Source organism: Schistocerca cancellata, chromosome 7 (genome assembly GCF_023864275.1).
Source record: "Schistocerca cancellata isolate TAMUIC-IGC-003103 chromosome 7, iqSchCanc2.1, whole genome shotgun sequence".
NCBI lineage: Eukaryota > Metazoa > Arthropoda > Insecta > Orthoptera > Acrididae > Schistocerca > Schistocerca cancellata.
The window spans coordinates 443,919,931-443,943,776 of NC_064632.1; the positions used below are offsets into that span (position 1 = coordinate 443,919,931).

General features: G+C 39.1%; 1 protein-coding gene across 3 annotated transcripts in view; it reads right to left on the minus strand.

The window, feature by feature from the left end:
• Positions 1 to 23,846, minus strand: part of LOC126092311 (ankyrin repeat and IBR domain-containing protein 1-like) — a 564,318-nt gene that overhangs the window by 206,169 nt on the left and 334,303 nt on the right. For all 3 annotated transcript variants that reach the window (XM_049907838.1, XM_049907837.1, XM_049907836.1), the window contains 2 exons: positions 19,237 to 19,400; positions 12,095 to 12,314 (listed from right to left, as the gene is read on the minus strand). In XM_049907838.1, coding sequence (XP_049763795.1) covers positions 12,095 to 12,314; positions 19,237 to 19,400 — 384 coding nt within the window. The remainder of the gene's footprint in view (positions 1 to 12,094; positions 12,315 to 19,236; positions 19,401 to 23,846) is intronic.

The following is a 23,846-nucleotide window of genomic DNA, read 5'->3' on the forward strand; positions in this document are numbered from 1 at the left end:
TGATAGTTTGTAAGGGGGGAGGGGTGAGCTAGACCTAGGTGGGGTTATGGAGTATTTTAATGTTTTAGAAGAGAAATGGAGACATGCAAGCAGCCATAAAAAAGTTCCAGTTCCCACCTTGTTAACCTGAGTAATAACAACCTTTAAATCATTTTCTTGAAAGAAAAACATCTTACTACCTATTTTTTCCATTCCCTCATCCCGCACCCCCACCCCCCAGTATGGCACCCTTGTCTGGGTTTACTATATTTAAGAAAAAAATGGAAATGATCGTATGGCATTGTTGGCCGGAGGCCCCATTCGGGGGAGTTTGGCCGTCATAATGCAAGTCCTTTTTAGTTGGCACCATGTCAGCGACTTGTGAATCAATGATGATGAAGGACACACAACACGCAGTCCCCTGCTGGGAATCAAACCCGGGCCCCCTGTGTGGTAGGCGGTAACGCTACCGCTACGCTATGGAGGCAGACTACTATGATATGGAAGCGGACTATATTTAAGAATAATTCGTTCAAACAATTGGACTTCTGAATGGGGCTTACTATAATATCATTTTCAAATCTAGTTTTCAGAATCTCTCATCTTTTCACTTTTGCTCCTAACTCCGACAGAACAACTGACCATACTGGTTTTGGCTTGTTTCTGTGTTGGAGGATGATTGTATTATTTGCCAGTTTTAGCAGCTAGTACAACTTTGCTGAATACTGCTTCATAGCATTTAATGTACATAACAAAATCAAAACAATACTGTTCATTGAAAACAATAACAGAACTAGAAAGCTACTAAAATACACACATTAACTATAATGAAAAATAAAGTTATTACTGAACCAATTCAAGGATAAGAACAACAGGATCATATTTCAAGTTCTTGGAGTCTCCAACTGCTTCTACAAAATATAAGGATAAGAAGAAGAGGAAGAAAGAGTTATAAATTATGACTCCTGTTCCTTTTACACACACACACACACACACACACACACACACACACACACACACACACGTCTCAGATAAGGATACAGCTGAAGCAAAGAAGTTAAGCAGATGAAAATGAGAGTATTAAGAATTTAATGAAGCACTGTTGTTGCTGACGATGATATGCTTGCTTGAGTGCAATAAATGAGATCTTTAGTGCCAGAGCAGTGATGATAAGGGATCTGTCAACTTATCACAACAGTACTGGTAACTGATTAGAAAGAGAGAGACAGCAAAAAGTGTCACATTTTGAAAAATTATAGCAAAAAAGCATGTAACTGTTGGTTGGTTACAAATTATTACTACCTATAGAGATCAGCTTGCATTTGTGAGCTTACAAAATCGTCATGGATGCATAGCCAAAGTTTCTCAAACTTTTCAACTTTTTAAAAATTAGTGGAGTACATATAGCTTTATTTTCATTTTCAAGTTCTCTTTAAACTTTTTTTTCAGTTATTGCTTTCATTAGGCTAATGTTCTTTGAGGCTTATACATTATATGCACAATGTCTTACATCTGTAGAGTGTTTAATTTCCTACACTTTCATAGGAATCTATTGTATTCAAAGTCAGTTTAAGGCACAGTAATATAAAAAATAATGATTGTATTGTGACAATTACAATTTGTGTTGAGCAGGACTTGAAGTCAGATTCCTGCTTTTCGCAAGCATAAGACTTGACCATAAGCTTATAGGACAATGCCTAGGGTTTAGCATTTCTCAATGGTGGTACCTTGCACTATTTCATGTCTCTGGATCTTCACTGATTTCATCCCCACTGAGTCAGTTTATCATATTTCATCAATAATCACCCCTGTGATGCTATTCACAAGTAACTCTTGAGAGAAATTAAAGGTTGAAATGTCAGTGGCAATGAAACAATTGAAAGTCCAATATGGAATAACAGTGATATCGAATGGACAGATTGCTACTCACCACATGGAGAAGGCATTGCGTTGTGGACAAGCAAAATGGGAAAAAAATGCTAGAAAATTTCAGCTTTTGGTCTACATCCTTCATTAGAAGTAGAAAACACAAATTCATATAAGCACAAGTCATGCATGCAAAACCACTGTCATCCCTGGGCACTAAGATCTGATTGCAGCTGTCTCTGTGGTGGGCAACAATCTTGCTGAGGTAGGTAGTGTGGGTACATAAGAGGAGTGTGGAAGGGAGGGTGTAGGATAGCAGTGGGAGAAGACGCTAGTGCTGCTCATGGGAGTGTGTAGGAACATGGTTGCAGCAGGATAATGCAAGTGTAGGATTGTAGTGTGAGCAGCAAAGGGGAGAGCAGTAATATTTTTGGAGAAAATTTAATTGCATATCGGAAGTATATGTATTTGTCACAGTCTACAAGAAACCCAAAACCACTGAGGTGGAAACTGAAGCTGCATTTGAGACTGTTTGGGCAAGACTCAGTATCAATGGTGGGCATAAAATCGTAATTGGATTCTCCTATTGCCCCCACCAGACACTGCACGTAAGTTCCCCAATCATACTGTAATCATCAGTGGAGACTTTAATCAACCAACTGTCAGCTGGGAAAATTACATCCTGTGAAACATTACTGAATGCCTTAACTGAAAACTATCTTGAACAGATAGTTTGGAACCTCACTCAAGACGGAAATATATTGGATCTAATGGCAACAAATAGACCTGACCTCTTTGAGGATGTCACATCAGTGGCCACGACACTACTGTAGCAGAATACTGTCAAATGATCTTTCACAAAACCAAAAGAAATTCTGGTCACATGTAAAGGCTATTAGCGACACAGTTACTGTCCAGTCACTAACAAATGAGACAAGAACTGAAACTGAGGGTATCAAAGCAAAAGCTGAAATGCTTAACTCTTGTTTTCAAATGTTCCTTTACAAAGGAAAACCCAGGAGAATTGCCCCAATTTAACCCTTGTACCACTGAAAAGGGTGATGATAATAAACAGCTGAAATTGTTAAAACTGGAAGCTTTGGTTCGAGACAGTCGAGCAGATGCAGTATTTCTTGATTTCCGAAAAGCATTCGACTCGGTACCAATCTACATTTATTCTCAAAAGCATGGCCATATGGGGTGAGTGAAATTTGTGCCTGGATTGAGGACTTTTTGGCAGGGAGGATGCATCATGTTATCTTATGAGGCCTGTTCAAAAAATTCTGCAACATTCATAAGTTTGCACCAATAGTGTGTTGGAGCGAAATGCAGCTGGAATCCCTGCACATGCCTGTGTTTAATGTATAACTGCTGGAAGTTTCATACTTACATGTCTGTTAGTTATTGTACAGCACTGTATTGAGTAGAATATTGTGTCACACTGTTTGCAAATTTGGAGATGGCGGAGTTAGAGGAGCAATGCAACTGCATTAAATTTTGTGTGAAACTCAAGAAAACCTTTTTACAGAGACTCGCCAAATGATGCGGGAAGCCTACAGTGATGAGTGCTTAAGCCATACTTGGTGTTATAAATGGTTCACACAATTTAAAAATGGCCAGACGGAAGTTCAAGGTGACCCTCGTTCAGGACACTCTTTGATGTCTACCACCCTCGCTCATGTCAGGAACATCAATAAAATTGTGCATGTCAATCAAAGACTGATTGTCTGAGAGATTGCAGCAGAATGTAACATTTCAATTGGATCATATCACGAAATCTTTATGCAGCATCTTGGAATGTACAGTGTTGCCATCAAGTTTGTCCCATGGCTCATTCCTCAAGAGCAGAGAGACCTTCACCTTGCAATCTGCAAAGAGCTTTTGGATCTTGCAAATAAGAATAAGATGTTCCTTAAAATAATCATAGCTGGTGATGAGACATGGGTCTACAGTTAAGATGTTGAGAACAAGTTTCAATCTTCACAATGGGTCAGGAAAACTTTTCCAAGATTCAAAAAAGCTCATCAGGTCAGGTCAACTGTCAAAGCCATGCTGATAGTTTCCTTTGCCTTTGAAGGATTAGTCCACAATGAATTCATGCCACAGGGACAAACTATTAGTCAATGGTACTATCAGGATGTTTTGTGACATCTTTAAAAAATGTGAGAAGGAAATGGGCTGAAATGAGGTGAGACAATTCATGGCTCTTGCATCACAATAATGCACCCACACATTCATCCCTGTTGGTGCATGACTGCTACACAAAAAACAAAATCACTTTGCTGACTCATTCTCCATACTCTCCAGACCTGGCCCCTGCAGACTTTTTTTTTTATTTCCAAAGTTGGAAACACCACTGAATGGATGAAGATTTGCAATGATAGATGAGGTAAAAAAAAAAGTTCTGGATTTTTTTGAACAGATCTTGTATATGGAGAGTCATCATCAGACATAGAAGTAACTTCAGGTGTGCCCCAGGAAAGTGTGCTGGGACCCTTGCTGTTCATGTAATATATTAATGACTTTATGGACAATATTAATAGTAACTCAGAATTTTTGTTTGGCACCTTGCTTTAAATGTTCAGAAATGTAACACTGTGCACTTCACAAAACAAAAAAACATAGTATCCTATGACCGTAATATCAATGAGTCACAAAATGGCTCTGAGCACTATGGGACTCAACTGCTGAGGTCATTAGTCCCCTAGAACTTAGAACTAGTTAAACCTAACTAACCTAAGGACATCACACACATCCATGCCCGAGGCAGGATTCGAACCTGCGACCGCAGCGGCCTCGCGGTTCCAGACTGCATCGCCAGAACCGCGCGACCACTTCGGCCGGCAATGAGTCACAGCTGGAATTGGCTAGCTCATATAAATACCTGAGTGTAACACTTTGTAGGTATGAAATGGAATGATCACGCAATCTTAGTTGTGGATAAGGCATGTGGGTAGATCTTGGTTTGTTGGTAGAATACTGGGCAAGTGCAATCAGTCTACAAAGGAGATTGCTTACAAATCACTGGCGTACCAATTCTAGAACACTGCTCAAACTACACTGAAAATAGATGTAAACTAACCCTAGAAAGTTTACTAACAAAGCTTCGAAAACCAGCTTTAAATAACAACTCTATGAATATACTACAACCCCCTATGTGTCACTCACATAGGGATAATGAGGACAAAATTAGAATAATTACACACAAAGGCGTTCAAACAATTATTCTTCCTGTGGTCCATGTGTGAATGGAATGGGAAAAACCCTAATAACTGGTACAATGAGATGTAGGCTCTCTTATGCACTTACAATGGTTTGCAGAGAGTAGAGATGTACATGTAGATGTAGATAGGCAGATGAAGGAGAGGGCCCATTGAAGGTTGATGACAGGGGGGTTATGGGAACGAAGGATACGTTACAGAGAGAGTACCCACTTGTGTAGTTCAGTCAGTGAAGTAGCCATTACAGTGAAGCACATCACCTTGGGTGGCATGTTCAGCAACTGGGTCGTCAGGCAACTTCTTGGCCACAGTCCGTCGGTAGCTCTCTATGTAGTTGACAGCTTGTTAGTAGTCAAGCCCAAGTAGAATGCTGCACAGTGGTTGCAGCTAAGTTTGTAGACCACATTGCTGCTTTCACAGGAGGCCCTGCCTTACATAGGGTAGGAAACTTCCGCCTGTAACAGAACTGGAATAGGTTGTGGAGGGAGGATGTAGGATGTATGGGGCAGCATATCCCTGGTACAAACCTAGATGCAAGACACATTCCATACATCTTCTTACTACCACCTGCCAGTGACAGGACTGGAGTAGGTAGTAATGGGAAGAGGGAGGGTGTGTGGCATAGTATATCCCTGCAACAGACCTAGATGCAAGGACATGTCCCATACATCTCATCATTATCACCTACCCCAGTTCTGTCACAGGCATCTCCTACCCCATCAAAGGCAGGGTTACCAGTAAATCTAGCATTTGATCTTCAAACTTAGTAACAACCACTGCACTGCATTCTACATGGACATGACTAATAACAAGCTCTCTGTCTGCATGAATGACCCTGACCACTGCCAAACAGTGACCAAAAGACCTCTGTACCACCCAGTTGATGAGCAAGCCACCCAATATGATCAGTTTCATTTTACCAACTTCTTCACAGACTGTGTCATCTGGATTCATCCCACCAACAGAAGCTTCTCTGAATTACACAGGTGGGAGCTCTCTCTGCAACATATACTTCATTCCAGTAATACTGCTCACCCCAACCTTTGCTATTACCTGTCCTCCACCTACCTGTCCTTTTCCCTGCTCATACTCCAGTACTACACACTCCTTCTCTCTTGTCAATGCATATATACAGTCCTCTCATCTTCTCAACATCTCCCCTCCACCCAGTAGCATAATTTTTCAATGCTGTAACTGTAACCTGTTTCCAACATTTCCCTGTACACTCCCACAAACAGCACTAGCATCTTCCCCACCACTACTCTACTATGCCTCCCACTTCAGGGTTCTCACTCTTTTCCTGATCCGAAAATTAATGTCTTTTTAAATTCTGTGATCACATGCATTCTAACGAGAATTTTTTTAAAAAAGATGCTGAAAAATTATGATAAAATAAAATATTCACTTGCTCCACAAGATTTTTTTTATTTAGCAAAACCAGTTAATAGGCATTATTAGCCACTTTAAAAAATGTATTTTATAATTAAATTTTATTTTATATACACACTACACCACTATCTACATACACATTAATTATAATTACATATTCTAATTACTTTCATACCTTTCAGCATGGATTCAACTGATCTTCTGAAACTGTTTGTTTGGAAAATACATTTCATATCTCCCAGATTTTCAGCTTTTTCTGCTCCCACATTTTCAGCTTTTTCTGCCAAATCAGGACATTTCTTTAGTTCACTAACAGCATCTCCTAATCTCCTCTTTTTAGTTTTCAATCCTTCTATTTCATCTACCACTCATTTTCTTTTAGAACCTTACATTTCACTGTGTCTCAATTTTTTCTGTTCTTCAAGACACGTTGTACATTTTTGCCTGGCATCAATGGCACATAAATGAAGTTCCTTCCTCACTACAAAATTAGCTAATCCCCCAGTGAGTTTTAGGTGATCAGTTATTTGTTTCATGAGAAACCTCTTTCTACATCTGTTTGACCACGAGATAAAATCAATAGCTTTTTGATGACATTGTACAGCTTTGAAAAATCTGGAGTCAAAAACTTACTTCAAAAAGAATCAAATCTTTCCTCTGAAGGACTGTAAACTTAAAAGAGATCATAGTTAGATGATACTTGCCCACTTAGAAATTTATTATAATTTATCAGTAGCACTTCATACTCATCTTCTCTATTAACTTTAGCCTTCATAAGATTGCTTAATGCCAATTTCATTTTAACATAACAATCAAAGCAATTAAATGCCATCTGCCTTGGCTCTAAAGAAGATAAACTTTGGACCATAACTGAAGATATTTCTAGCAAGTTTTTAACTAATGAAATAAAAAATTATGAGCATCAGATCTTGAATTAAAGATCTCTTTCTTTGAGACTTTCTTCTCAAAAAGTAAATTTTTTACTATTAGGTTTCCTATAAAACCTAAACTAATACATAGATTTGTCTTCCAAATCAAATTCTGATAGTCTGTTTTCAGAGGTCAGTTTATCTGTGTGTTCTTTTTTTACTGTATTCCAATTTATAAAAACATCAAGAACAAGCCCTCTTAGATCCTCAGCAAAAGAGGTAACATTGGATTAAGGCTTTGATATTTTTCTAAGAATGGTTTCATCATTCTGGCAACAGATAAAAAAAATGAGTTTCACAGTTATCAAGTCATCTTTGGTAGATTTTTCTACTGTCTCATAAGAGTTTGTACCTGGTTTGTTACATTGCTTTTTTTCACATAAGAAGCAAACTGTTTCAAATCCTGCCATACCTGTAATGTCCTCTCTGCTGCCAGAATATTTTCAAGCCACCTATGTCTACAAAATTTAAAAGGTATTTTCTCAATGGTTGATATTTTTAATAAAACCTTGCTATGTGAGGGAGAATCCTTGAACAGCCAGTAAAGTGCTGTAAACGAAGCATCTAAACAACACCCTGCCACTCTGTTTTCTTTCTTAAAAGCATTATTCATCACATGCAGGCCACAACTAGCTAAATTAACCACCTGTTCATTGAGCTCTTAATTTAAATTTCCTCGAATCATACCAAATGGTTTCCATTTCAAAGCTAGGCCATCCACTGACTTCTGAATTAACTTTTGTAAGTCCAGTTTATCTGTTAGATCACAAAATGCTTTCATAGCATCCTTGGCAGCACTGTGACCTAAGAAAGTAGAAGATAGATATCGTGTTTACTTTAGTGATTACATCATCCCAGTAACAGACGTGTAAATCCATTTGTTTGGCCTATGAAGATTTATATAATGCTTCATCAAAGTGTAGTGTGAAACTATCCATATTATTAATTTTATCGTGCATTATATTCATGAAATATGGTGCTACCCCAAAGCTGACCAAATATGCACACTTAATTGTTCCACATAAAGACTGTTTTGCAATGTTGCTGTCTAGAAATATTTGCTAAAAAACATCACTGATGTCCTTACAAGACCTGTGAGAAAAATTATTAGTCACACATTTTATTGCCTATATTATTTCAACATCTACTATTGCATTTTTAAAAACCTTTTTTTGATAGAGTAGCAACTTGTTCTACTGCTTCATGAATGTTTTTCTCCGTTTGTTTGAGTACTACAGAATTGGGTGTTGTAGTTCCTTCTTTAGTTTTTTGATTCTAAATTCACAGCACTTGTTTCTTTGGCCATCATTAATATCAAACATCTCTACCTAAAAAAAAAAAATATTAAAAATGTAGTTTTCGTTAGGTACTATATATATAATTTCATGTACTATTAAGGCCCTTTCTGAAACATCATACAGTCTGATCATTCCATCAAATCTATGTAGTACAGTACAACTTCTCAAATCTGAACTCAAGCTGATGATCGTGTTGTGCAATTATTACAATGTCCTCAGTACAGTGCTGAATTAATAAATTAGATTTCGTACTGTCCATAATGAATGCAAGAGATTTACCACCCTGTCCTGTAAATAAATTTTTATGTCGCAGTTTTCAGTTTCATCTGCTAGGAGCACAGTTCTCGTGTCATGTGAACAAACTGTATTCTTCTTGTCTCTTGGTTGCTGCCAATCGCACACATGGCATGCACAACTACAGAATCAAACGATTTGTGCACTATTTCAGAGTTTTCCCGCCTCAATAACTCAGTATCCAATTTTGTCATTCAAATGCACCACCACTTGCGCCTCTCGTGACAAAGCAATGTCTGGTGAAGCTCCATATATTTTGCTTGGTAAAAAGTGCTAATGCAGTGGTCACATTAGTGAGTATGTAATTTCATTCTGCAATTATCCAAGATGGCTGCAATACTATTACCAGACTTTTTTCGAGTTTCTTTACTTTTACAAGTGTGCGAACAAATATTTCATGCAGGTATGAAGGTAGTACAATAATTATTTCTCATTTAATCAGAACATCAATCAGTCCGAGAACAATGGTCGAAATAAACAACACTAGTCCATTCACGCAGCAGAACATTTAGCATGCTAAGCCACTAAGTTATCACCAGCTCATATGAAGCCCAAATATTTGCAATGAAGGCTAATCATGGTTGGTTGCATCTAAGTGAATTGTTTGAGTGTGCGAAGCTTCGTGGTGATAGATATAGCATTGTAAAGGTTTAGAGCAGATGAACTTTACATCTAGCCACAAAGTCATGGCAATTTATAGGATTTGAGAAAAAAAAAATGCTTGTGTACCAAAATTAAAACAGTTTTTATGGTTCCTCTTAATGTGAATGTTCAAGATATTACACTTGCAGTGGTGCATGTCAATTGTTTGCTAGGTGATTAACATACTTGCATTAATGACAAATCTAGTCTTTCTGTCAGAAAACCATGGAAAAGGAACTAGCATCTTCCAGAAAGAAATATTCAGATTTTTTCATAATACGGTGACCAGTGTGAGGAATGAGTGCCAGTATAAAAATAGCTTATGCAAACTAGAAACTATACAGATTGGTATTTTGCATGAAAACAATGAGAATTAATTCACTTACTTTCCGTTTGTTTTGTTTCTTGTCATATATTGCAAGAATGTTGAAACTTACGAGTGAATGTAAATAAGCTAGTATCAACCAACTGATGCATTTCCAGGTTTGAGAGGTTGCTCTCAACTAATTATTTTAGGTTGCTCTCAACTAATTATTTTATCACAAACTTATTCCGCGATAAAACATTATTCACTATAATAAATAAATACATATGGAAAAATGATGGAAAATGTACTAACTCATCATATGTAGTTTTAAGGACAATTCTTCCATCTTTCCAAGCACAAAATCTTTGTTGCACACAGTGTGCAATTTGCTCTGAACTTATCATCAGATGGTGTAATCCAATTCCTGAATTCATTTTTTTTAACCACAGATGATTAAAAACACACTTACCCATTATGGGCATTTAATTGTGGTAACATTCAACAAATTACTCAACGGAGGGCATAATCTAATTCTTGAATCTGTCATTTGTTAACCAAAGACAGTAAATAGACGAATGCTGGGTACACAATATTCTGCCCTTGACATTACATGCATGGATGGAGATCAAAGACACCATGGGCATTAAAGCCTATTCCTTCTTGGTTGTAGTTGCCATATAACTTGCAGCATCTCTAGAATATTACATGGAACTACTGCCAATATAGAATAGGCACTTATCCTTGTGGCATCTTCAGTCTCCAATGCAAGTGATGCCAGGGCTTAGTCTCACATAGCGACCCAACGCTCCTCACTACTGAACCCAAAGATGATCTGAAACACATTTTCCCATTGTGGAATTTTTAAATTTCCACTAAAGGACAGTAACACTCAACAAAATCTGTATTAAAGAACTAAACAAGCACTAGCCCACAGAGCACTGATGAAAAGGACTGAATGGAAAGTCAATGGATTATTCAGTATGACATATGACATTTACTCTTCTCATCACACAGAAAATATGTTGAATATCAATGAAGATACACGCCCTCCTCACGAGTACAAATCTAGAACCAATAATGATATTACGAAAACCACTGTGAGTGGGCATATGGAATACACCATCATGCATTCCAGCAATTCGCCGTTGAATTAGGCAAGCCCTCTACAGTTTGGTAATGGAAAGAAGGTGGCTTATTCCTTGTGTAATGTTGGTGTGTTTTATTGACTTTCATGTTGTCTGTCCTCTGTCCCCCATTGTAGCAATTTGCCAAGCTAGCAATCTAAGATTTGTGGATTTTTGGGATCGTAGCTGCCATATGTTACAAGATGCACACATCTGTAGGTTACTAGTACTGGCCCTTTCACCACAACCATCTGTACATTCCATTCCCCCACACGATATCTACCTGCCTTCTTTCCATATCCAAATCATAAATGGGCAGTAACCTTTAGCTTTCCTTCGTGGCTGTTGTCTCATACATGAATAATTATTTCCACAAGCATACCGAGAGGGGAAAAAAACAACTTTTATACAAGTTTTAGGACCTTAAACTTTAAAATACAGCCTTCTTAGGGGACCCTACAAAGGATTTTGAAAATTATGACCTTTTTAAGGCATGTGGGTACACTGCTTTTTCCACCCCACACCTCTTCTGTAGCCTCACTACCTGCCCCAGCTAGATTTCTGCTCGCCTCAGATGCAGTCACAGTTGGGCTGTAGTCCCTTGAGATGATAGAGGCAATAAAAGTTAGTATCAGGCCTGGAAGTGTGCTCATATAGCCCAATAGTTAAGATGACTGCTTGCATAAAGCAGGAAATCCAGGTCTTGAGTCTCAGTATGGCATAAATTTTCAATTGTGAAAACACAAACACAGCAATGTAGTTTCAGAATTTCTGTACAGTCTTTACTGGTGCCATTTCATGACACCACTTCCTCACTGATTTCATCTCTAGTGACCACATTTATTACATTTTAAGGAGTTTTATTGAAAAACTAAATGAAAAAAGTTGAAAAAGTGGAATTCGAGGCAGTAGTTTTCTTTGACATTTAGTTATGACTTTTAAGCAATTTGTCCACAACATATTTAATAAAGAGTGATTTTTCAGTAATAAATATAGCAGACAGCAAAAATATTCTGAAAAAAGAAATAATTGTTGAGGAGGTAACCTTAGAACACTTCATGTGGTTGCAGCCTTCATTCTTTTGTATTGGAGACTTGCAGTTGGGGCAAGGTTTTGAGTTGGTGACCAGCCACAGGCAGTTAGCAGCATCCTCAGTCTCAGTGCATGAAGCTCGCAGCTCTTCAGGCCGAACTTCTGAGATCTTGCGCTGCCACTGTTGCCACTGCTGACAACCACAAGGCGCATGTGCCTCCCCTAAACATTCCCTGCACAATTGAGAATAATTTAGCCTCACTCTCTACACAAAAAATTATATCATTAGTGCAATAGGTTATAGACATTCCTTAGACAAACAATAATCACTAGTAGTATGATATTTCAATAGCTAATTAATAGTTCGTAAAACTGAAATTTTTAAATTATTTACAAAAGAAAATGAAAAATATTTTAAAAGAGAAAAGGCAAGAGAGAATGATTATGCTAACACACAGAGTGAGGCTACAGTTGCCTGAAACTGCAGCAGTCATGTGTGTGTGAGTTGCATTTGCATGAGTGTGTGTGTGAACAGGTCGAAAATTGCAGGAAAAATTTGGTTAGTGGTAGTGAAACATACCAGTCATCATTCAAGCACCAATGATATTAAAAGGTAATGTTACATAAAGGCCAATAAAGAACATATGTTCAAAGAATAATGTTATGTCCCAGTACTGAGATGGTGATACATATATTTGCACAACGCAGGTTTGTACAGTGAGGGTAAAAAAGACTCCTTTTGTACCACCTTATGTGATGCTGTGATGCAGATTGTTGCTAACACTTGGCATGCGCTATGGTCCTGTGCACAAGATTCAGAGCAGGGTGGGTGAGCATTGGAAGGAAGACAGTGATTTAAATGAGCTAATCATAGAAAATTAGGAATATATTTTCAATAATGGTATACGGAAAAGGATTCACCCCGGGGGAAGATGCAAAGGCTGACTGCAAGTCTATAAGTGTTGGAAACTAAATAAAGAGGAATAGGGGAAGGTACAGATGGATATCATATCCATGCTGTTGGTGGCCAGTCCTGATGAGCAGGGACAGAGGCAGAGGGTGCCAGGCTATCTGCCCTTTCTGAAGTCTGGATTCCAAGAGCATTTTCTCTGAGTGAAGAGAGTGAACTAACTGCATTCTGTGCTCCAGATCCTTTTAACAGCCACACAAGTGGTCCACCCCTCACACTCACTATTGATTCACTGACGGTGCATACTTAACAGCCAGTTTAGCAGAGGGCTGAAGGCATCTCTTGTCAGTGGCTTTAACTGGACAGAACTGCTTCAGTTCTGAATGTCAGGCAATGTGGGTCATGTAGGCACAACAGAAGTTATTCCAAGTGAACACTTTGACTGGAAAAATTTTAAATAAATATTTTCAAACTAAACCCCTAAATATTCCCTGAACTGGCTGGCCAGCCTATACAACTGTACAGTGAACTGCAGCAAGCATATAGCAGTACAAAGCAAGTTGTCAGCTGACTGATTTGCCGATACAGTATGATAAACAATTATGTGTGCTGAAGGATGTGGGTGACATAATGCATTCTGTGTAATAAGCTGTTTTCCTGACACTAAAATGTAACCAATTTAACATTTTGACTGCTGACCACATAAACCTTGATGTTTCTTACAATGCCTGTTGCTTTTATGGTTTTAAGTCATTTAGGAATGACATAAATAGGAAGTGCAGGGAAGCTAAGACGAAATGGCCGCATGAAGAATGTGAAGAAATCAAAAGATAAGTGATTATCAGAAGGACTAACTCAGCATATAGAAAAGTTAAAACAACCTTTGGAGAAATTAAAAGCAAGGGTGGTAACATTAACAATGCAATCAGAATCCCACTGTTAAATGCAGAGGAGAGAGTGGTTAGGTGAAAAAAGTACATCGAAGGCCTCTATGAGGGGGAGGATTTATCTGATAACATGCTAGGAGAAGAAACAGGAATAGACAGGGAAGAGATAGGGTTACAATATTAGAATCAGAATTTAAAAGAGCTTTGGAAGATCAAATAATGCAGGGATTGATAACATTTCATCAGAATTCCTAAAATCATTGGGGGAAATGATAACAAAACAACTATTAATGTTGATGTGTAAAATTTATCGGACTAGCAATATACCATCAGATTTTCAGAAAAATATCATCCACACAATTCTGAAGGTTGTGAGCCGACAAGTGCAAAAACTATCACACACACTGCTTAACAGCTCATGCATCCAAGATCCTGAACAATATAATATACAGATGAATGGAAAAGAAAATTAGATGAAGATCAGTTTGGCTGCAGGAAAGGTATAGGCACCAGAGAGGCAGTTCTGACACTGCAATTGATAATGAAAACAAGACTGAAGAAAAATCAAGATATGTTCATAGGATCTGTAAAACTGCAAAAAATGTTCAACATTGTAAAATGGTGCAAGATGTTCAAAATTCTGAGAAAAATAGGGGTAATCTATGGGGAAAGTTAGGTAATACACAATATCTAGGAAAACAAAGAGGGAACAATAAAACCAGAACACCAAGAGTTGAGTGCTCAGATTGAAAAGGAAGTAAGACAGGGATATAGTCTTTCACCCTCTACCAATCAATGTGTATGTCAAAGAATCAATGACAGAAGTAAAAGAAAGGTTCAAGAGAGGGATTAAAATTCAAGCTGAAAGGATAACAATGATATGATTCACTGATGTCATTGTTGTTCTGAGTGAAAGTGAAGAAGAATTACAGTGTCTGTTGAATGGAGTGACCACTGTAATGAGTATAGAATATGGACTGAAAGTAAATCAAAGGAAGACAAAAGTAATGAGAAATAGCAGAAATGAGAACAGCAAGAAATTTAACACCATAATTGGTCATCACGAAGTAGACGAAGTTAAGGACTTCTGATACCTAGGCAGCAAAATAACCCATGACAGATGGGGTAACAAGGACAAAGGAAGCAGACTAGCACCAGCAAAAGGGGCATTCCTGGCCAAGAGAATCTAGTGGTACCAAACATAGCTCTTAATTCAAGGAAGAAATTTCTGAGATTATAAGTTTGGAGCACAGAATTGTACACTAGTGAGACAGGGACTGTAGGAAAACCAGAACAGAAGAGAATCAAATCATTTGAGATGTGGTGCTACAGAAGAATGTTGGAAATTAGGTCAACTGATAAGGTAAGGAATGAGGAGGTTCCCCACAGAACCTGTGAGGAAAGGATTATAGGGAAAACATTGACAAGAAGATGGGGCAGGATGATAGGTTATCTGTCAAGACATAAGGGAATAAGTTCCATGACAGTATACGGAGCTGTAGATGGCACAAATTATAGAGGAAGACAGGCTGAAATACAGCCAGGAAATAACTGATGATGAAGTTTGCAAGTGCTACTGTGAGATGAAAAGGTTGGGACAGGAGAGGAATTCATGATTACTAAAAATGAAGAAAGAGAAGGAGAAGAAGAAGAACAAGTAGAAAAATAAGAAGAGGAGACATGAGAAATAACAACAAGAAGGAGGAGAACAGCCAACAATGAAAAAATGATCGAACCAATCAATATATGTGATTTTGTATTCATGAATGAGAGAAATCGTATCCCATCAAATGAGGGAACTGGCAGTCTACAGAAATGTTAAACACAGTTCAACAGCAACAAAGAGTAGTATACAAACTAACTTTCACATTGCACACATTGCAAAAAGTCTACATGTGAGAAGCATTTACCATGTGATTGACAACTTTTATCTGTCCTGTGGCATGGTAGGTGCATTGGTGGAAAATGTTGGCCCCAGACAAGTTACAGCTCACGCAAAAATGTCATAACTGTAACTGTTGTTAATCAGTGTATTCCAAGAAGATACATCTCTTGTATTTCAGTGGAGTCACAATTAACACCATCCATTACATACTAAATCTGTGGAAAACCCTACACATGTTTGTGCACAAGATATAGAAGATACCGGATTGTGCACTGCAACAAAAATAAGAATTTATGTAGAATATGCTCTCCATGGTTGACTATGTTGAATTCTGTAGCGTAAGAGGAAGAGTGTGAAGTTTCCAAAGTAGTTGCTTTATTTCCGTAATTATCAGTATGAACAGATTACAACTAGTTGTAATTTATTATTAGTATACTTTACAAAACTGTCCTCAAGTGTCTGCTTCTCCCAGTTAATATTTAACATGACTCATTCTGCATAACTGAAGACTCTCCTTTATGGAGCTTGATGCATGAGAAAGTTTAATGCCGTGTAAACGGTTCACAGCTGAAACAGAACTTCAGCTGGATTGTTTCACAAAAAGACAAATCCGTGATTTTTGAGCTATTGCACTGAAAGCACACATCTGTGTATGCAACCGCACAGATGACAGCTTGTGCTGTAGTTTTGAGAAAAGGTGTAATTAGACCTTTTGAAGTACTATTACCTGGCACATATTGTTTCTGGAAAAAATTGTTGCTACACTACAAGCACTGAGAACCTACTCGGTAAGTACGTTATTTATGCAAAATAGGGCTAAAAAACTGTACCCTAGCTACTTTTGTTTCTCTTGTGTACATGTCCTATACACTTGACTTCTCAATGGCTATTTTTGAGGGTCACAGTGAAGGGCACAGTTTGTCATAAGTCATACAACACTGGACGAGATGGAAAATTGATATTCCAGGAATGTGCATCTATTTTAATTCATACACTTTAGTAGATGAGAGGCAGTAATGTACAGTGTAAACTACAGGTTATTCCTACATTGTTTGTAGACAACTCACATTTTTATGAGAGTGTGGCAGTAATGTGCATCTAAGGGGTATATCAGCCTTCGTAACCTCTTTACTGGTTCCTTACAGTGATAGCTGTGCCCTATGCCATCTGTTAGACGCATATGGAATTAACTGCAGAATTTATGTACAAAACTTTAATGGCATTCACAATAAAGAGACAACTAGTAACTTTCTATTGTTCACTGTGCCTCAGTTATTTCATTTCATTTATGGAATTCTTTATGAAGCAGCCTGTATACATACACCTTAAAACATAAATGTGCTGCTTGGCCATGATAGGAAGACTCTTCATACTAGCACTGCCAATAGTAGAGGAAACTGGAACAAGTATGATAATATTCACAATCTCCAGGTGCTGCCAATATTATCTAGAACACATGTTTCGATAGAAATGTGGCATCCATTTTTAGAGAGCCAATATTTCTTAGTTTTTGTGCTCTATCGAATTTGTGACTTGATCTGATTTGCAGACTGCGATAACAGTTTAAAGTGAGTGAATAGGCCATCCCTGGTCCATCGAGTACTTCATCTAGTTTGCCATCAACACCATAATGGAAAATGAAGTTTGTCATTCACAGCAGTAAGTGAAAAATGATTTTTTACATTTTACATTGCTGCAACAAAGAAAAACAGCAAAAGGATCAGCTCCACTCCATTGCACAGGCTAAATTACGAGCTGCTACATACAAAGGTAAAAGCCTGTCCAGTTCTACAAGGCTCAGAAGGTTTCCCAATACTATTCATGTGAATCACTTGGAACCCCTGGCAACAAGGTTTATTTTCTGTTATAATTTTAATTATTAATAATATTACTATCATTATTAATTATCCTTTAACATGGGAGAGTATTACATTAGAATTATTTTGAAATATATGTTCTATTGTTGCTGGAGGACTCGGTGTAGGTGAACCACATGTTGTAAGAGTTACTATACGCACACTGTAGTTTCACATGTAACATGGCTGCTGCTAATATATACAAAGGATTCTTCCTATTAATCCAGTCCTACAATCCTCTACTCCAAGAGCAAAGTACAGGGCATGTATAATTACACTTATATTCCATCTAATTTCCATGATAGTTATAGACAATACACCATACCACAGCAGCCAGGTCAGTAAAGCATTATCTAAATGACTTTTAAGATTACAAAGATAGAGCGATGTTTGAGTGATCATGAGCCGAAAAAATAAACTGCAGTGATAGAACTAAAAAGCAGAAATTGTGTGGCTTAATTAAAAAGAACAAACCAGCCAAGAAAGTTAATGGTCTTAACAAGCTTGCTGCCAACAGACAGCATAATAATCTACATAAAATAAACTGCTTCAGTTGTGTGATATGCATGTGACTGAAGTTGCATGTGCCAAAATTAAATATCATTTCAGAGAACACAATGTAACAGATAACATGTCTAAGGAAACTCTTTAGACTGCATTTCCCTCAGTTGTTGTGGAGGACTGGATGGTTACTAAAGAAAAGTGCAACACTTGGAGCAAGAGTACTGAAAGCAACGCGGAGTCATCAAAGTGGCTGTTGATGAATTTGTTAATAATACAGCAGCTTCAAGTGACGATGCTGAGGAGTCTTACACTGATGAGAGCAGTGACTGATATTCATTTGTAATCTTTTTAATCATTCTTTTGTAATAATTTTTAATCATTTTTATTAATTTCTGATATACCTTTCTTCACATATCACTAAATATCTATAGTGAATAAATAAATTTAATGTTTCAATGAATTTGACAAAACAGTCATTGGCCTTTAATTAAAGGCATCAAAATTTATACCTCTCTGCATCTTACTTTTTCATTGTTTCTGATAAATAATATATAATTTCAACTTATATGTATCTGGACTGCACTTGCCAATTAATATGGTGACTTCAGTTTCAACTGCATGTGTCATTTAAATGAACGTCATTTCTGCATACGTGGCTGCTTTTCCAGAAGCATAAAACACAAATAAAGGTGTCAGCAATACAAGCATGAGTTGGTTCTATGCCAATCCCCCACTGCACATTTCCCTGGGGCAGCCAATATGTGGGGCAAGGCATGCTGCCTTATGTTCTCTACGACCATCACACAAAGAGTACTGTTGTGAACAGAAAGTTGCCCATTTCAGGTCTTGAACTTGAATGTAAAAATAAACTTAAAATTTTGTATCATCATTTGAGATGTAAACTGATGAAGGTAGAGCTTGCATGAGGTCATGAAAAATTCTTCTGATGTTAAGGTCTTATACACTGTAGTTACAGGTGAGAATTGTTGTTCTTCTTCCAGAACAGGCATATTTTTCTAAGCATGTTAAGCCAAACTGAATGAGATTGTCATTGTACACCTACTGAAACCAGTGAAATATGCAAATAACCATAATGTAGCCACTAATACTCACCAACAAAAGAAATGCCCATTACCGCAGTCAACAGCATGTGATGTTGGAGGTGGAGAACCTGAGCGAGAGCCAGGTAGTGGCTGCTCATACTCAGGCAGCCGCACTGCTCGACCACAGCCAGGCATTGGGCACCATTTAATGCTTCGGTTGCTCTCCACAAATGCCTAGCATTGAGTAATAATTTGTAAGTCAACTGCACTGAAAGTTCTGAACTGTTATAAATAATATTAAATTGTAGATTGTGTTTGGAGCAAAAGAGAAGCATTCACAAAGCAACACAGAAATGCCACAAAAATTACAGATACAGGAAACTGAAATTTTTTTAAAACTAAGTTTTACGTTGCACTAAGTGAGGAGCCTTGCATTGCCCAGGGATTTATTTATAGCTGTGCCTGAGATTTCATATGTGTGGAATTTATTTTTTACTTATAAGCTTCTTTTTACACAGTCTCTGACTGGTATGATTGGGGGACATGTATGAAGAGCTTGTTTGCCTCACTAACACAGGAGAGAGCCATGTGAAAAGCAGCTGACACCAAATTCCAAGATTGCAGCACACAGAGTCTCACCTCTTGCTTTGTTTATGATCATGGCATAACATAAGATCACTAGAAATTGAACATGTAAAAAGTGAAATGGTAAATTGTTTGAAATAAGCGGGATTCAGGGTATAAAAACTTACTCACTTGCACCACTTCTCATCAAAATTTCTGCTTCTAGGATGTTACGTTGGAAAGATGTAACTATAATCCTCTCCAAGTAAAGGGTTCTGAGAAGCAAGAACCCTGGTACCCCAGACCATCGCTCCTGGTCATCAGCCTATATTGTGTATGACAGTCAGGTTGGTATCACACCGTCTTTGACCTGGAATCTCATTGACTGGAATAGAATTGTCTTCAGTGATGAGTCTCATTTTGAACTGAGCCCTGATTACATGTGAAGACCTGCCTGGAGACGCCCTGGACAGTGAAATGATACCAGCCTGACTGTCACTCACCATACAGCCTTATAACCAGGAGTGATGGTCTAGGGTGCCAGTTCTTTCCACAGTATGATCCCATTGGTTGTCATCCTCAATACCCTTACAGCACAGTGGTATGTTGGCGATATTCTACACCCCATTTTGCTGCCCTTTATGGCAAGCCAACCTGGCCTGATGTTTTAGCAAGATAATACCTGCCCACACTGGGTGAGAGTTTCTACTGCTTGTCTTTGTGCTTGCCAAAGCCTTCTTTAGTAAGCACGGTCATTGGATCTTAAGAATTTTTGGAATATTTTGGGTAGGGCCTTCCAAACAGCTTAGGATTTAGGTGATGTAATGTGCCAATTGGACAGAATTTGACATAATATCCCTCAGGAGCATATCCAACAATTCTGTAAATCAGTGCCAAGCCAAATAATGGCCAGAAGTGGACCAACACATTATTGACTTGCTCCATTTCTGAAGCTCTTTCTCTCGAACAAATCACCCAATTTTTATGAAACAGTAATCATTTGTTTGTTTGTACATCTACATCACATTTACTGATTTCCACCCAATTTGGATAATTCCTTTGTGGTGAACAGTTAAATACATGAAAGAGAAACAAAGATAATAAAATGTACAGATACTAGAAGGAAGGAAGAAAGGAAGGAAGGAAGGAACAAAGGGATAGTTGCTCTATAACAGGGCCGGCCAGAAATTCTGCACGCGTGCGGTGCTCTTGCACATGTGCAACTCCCGGGTCACAGCATGTACGCTGCAGCCGTCAGCGTTCATGTAGTGCATGTTTCTACGCACAGACGTCGCTCCTCTGTTACACAAAGTGCATTATCGACACCTCGTATGTATATCACAACCTGGGCTGTATCTGTAAGATCTGTTGCTTCATCGAGCGCAACAGAGAAAGCAACAAAGTATTTAGCCTTATTTATTAGCTGCCTGTGCAGATCGCCAGCCACAGCACTGATACATCTTGTCACTGTTTGTTTGGATAAACTGATTTCTCGAAACCTGCTAACGTTCGTGGGACACACAAGTTCTGCAACATCAATCAGACACCCTTTCACAAACTCCCCTTCGGAAAAGAGTTTCCCAGATTGCGTAATTCTTAATGCGATTTTAAAACTTGCTCGCAGTGAAGATTTAGTTTGCTTGTCATTCTGGAAAATTGAAAACAGTACATCGTACAGCGTACAGTAAAACAGACATAAATGTAACACAAAAAACTAAGAGTTCAAGAAATATCAGTTACTTTGACGTACAGTAAAATCGAGTTGATGTGTCTCATCCATTTTCTTAAGGAAATTAAATTTTGCTTGCTGTTCTTCACTGTTGAGTACACTACACTCATCTTTGTGATATGTATTGTAGTGTCTTTCAATTGAAAACTTACACTGGCCGCCTATTATTCGGCGGCACAGCAAACACTGTGAGTTTTCACCAACAGCTACAAAAAAGAATTGCAGTTCCCAGTCATTTTTAAACGACTGAGAACATAGCTCTCCCGTCCTTTGCTTTTTCCCAGTACTTGCCATTTCTCAGTACTTCTCTGTTAAGGTTACGGTCACCAGGGGTAAACGAGACTGGATATGTTGCGCTCTTAGTTGTACCACAGGGAAGTGGAGCCACCGCCGTTCATTTGGGACACGTATCTAACAACAGATGTCGCTGTCGGTCGCTGTCGCACACGTGCGCACATGTGCAGCACTTCCGCACGTCTGCACACTGTGCAGCGTTTGGCCGGCCCTGCTCTATAACCTATGTCAGGAGAGAGAACAATTTGAAGTGACTTTTTCTTCCCACCTGCAACTACATATTGTATCTTTTCTTTTCATGCTGCCTTTTTTACTGTATTTTTGTATATTCCAATTGTAGTGTCGGGCCACTTGTGCACCAAATAACACAGGTCACATCTTTGGCTGACAAGTTGGCACATTCTAGGCATCCTACACTGAAACCAGACACATGCAGCAATCACAATACTGGTCATACACACCACAGAGCAGATGACAACAGCAACATGCTGCTCTGTGTACGCACCACACAACAGCATCACACCCGTCTGGGTACAAACCACACTCCAGTGGACTCCACAAGAGGCACCATCATCACCTGCCAGCTGCACGTGCAGCCAATCATTGCACTGCAAACACAATACTATGTTTCGTCCATGCGCCACACGTCAAGTGTCTGCAAGCCACACGACCGTCACCATCACAGAAACCCTTCAGCCAGATTACTTAAGATGCTGCATGATCACTAGCCTACAGCACTCGCTCCCACTCCAGACTCAATGCCCACAATATTTGCACCTTATCTGTTGGCAGCGATCTTCAGCAGCAGCCATCAGTCCCCCCCTACCTCCAACAGAATGTTGAGTCAGCAAGGCCCAGGACTCCAACCAAAACACTGACTGAGCCAGACATCAGCCTGGCCACACTATTATATGCTGTTCTAGCCATCTCATAAGGACCAAGACATAAAAGTGGCAATGAGGAACAATCCTAAGTGTGTCTTCTTTTGTAGATACTTCTCACATCTTCATGACCACCATGGCTGTTCCTGCACTGGAACTACTACAGCTCCAACTTTAACAGTTACATGATCTGTAGTTGCAGCATCTCACTCAGAGCACTGCTCATTTAACTCAGCACTGTCCCATGAGAATGCTCCCACATGCTACAGACACGACAGCATAGTTTCTGCAACACACATGGCACTTCCTGCATACCACTGCATGCTTCTTCAATGGTGCCTTGCCCATCCTGATGCTGTTCCCCCTCTCCCCTGGCTAGAGACTCACTGCAGCTTCCTCTGCAGTTCAATTCTGCTTATGTTTCATGTCCTACATTCCTTGCAAGGTTGAACCATCTTCTCCTCATCTCTTCACTTCTTATTGTTTCTCTTCTGGATGCCTCTAGCTCCTCTGCCTCCAGTACCGCCAACTACAGCACGGTTTCCTCAGATTCCAATGCCCTCTCTTGCTCTATGCATCCTCAGAATCTCTTGCTCTACCACTCTGACACATTCTTCGGCTCCCCCACCCTCTTTGACTTTTCTTCCTTTTCAGGCTTTGCCACTTCACCCAGCTCTGAAGCCTCCTCCAGTGCCTGCACCTCAGTCCCTGTTGGTCCCTGCATCACAGGCTCTTCCAGCTCCTGTGCGTCAGGCCTCGTCAGTTCCTGAACCACGGGTGCCAGCCAGATCCTGTACCATGGGTACCTCCTACTCCTGTGCCTTCCGATACTGTGCCTCCTGATCTGGCTCCTCCTGCTGTGATGCCTTCTGTTGCTATACCAACAGATCCTGTGCCATCTATCCCTGCATCATTAGCACCATCACTGCTGGCTCCAGTGCCTCTTCCTGTTTCAGCACCACCGCCATCCTCCTCACCACTGGCCAGCTAGCTGCCAGGCAACTAATCACTCCCCTCTCCATTGCATCCTCTCATTTGCTTCCTGTACATCTAACATGCATGCTCAAAGGACTTCCTTTCTTCATCCACCGACGGCATTGCTCTGCTCTCTTCCAATTCCAATGACCCTGGTGTGTCACCCCCTGACACATCAGCCTTCTTTCTGCCTGTCAAAGATTCTTTGCTCTTGTCCTTGGTGCCCTGCTTCCCCTC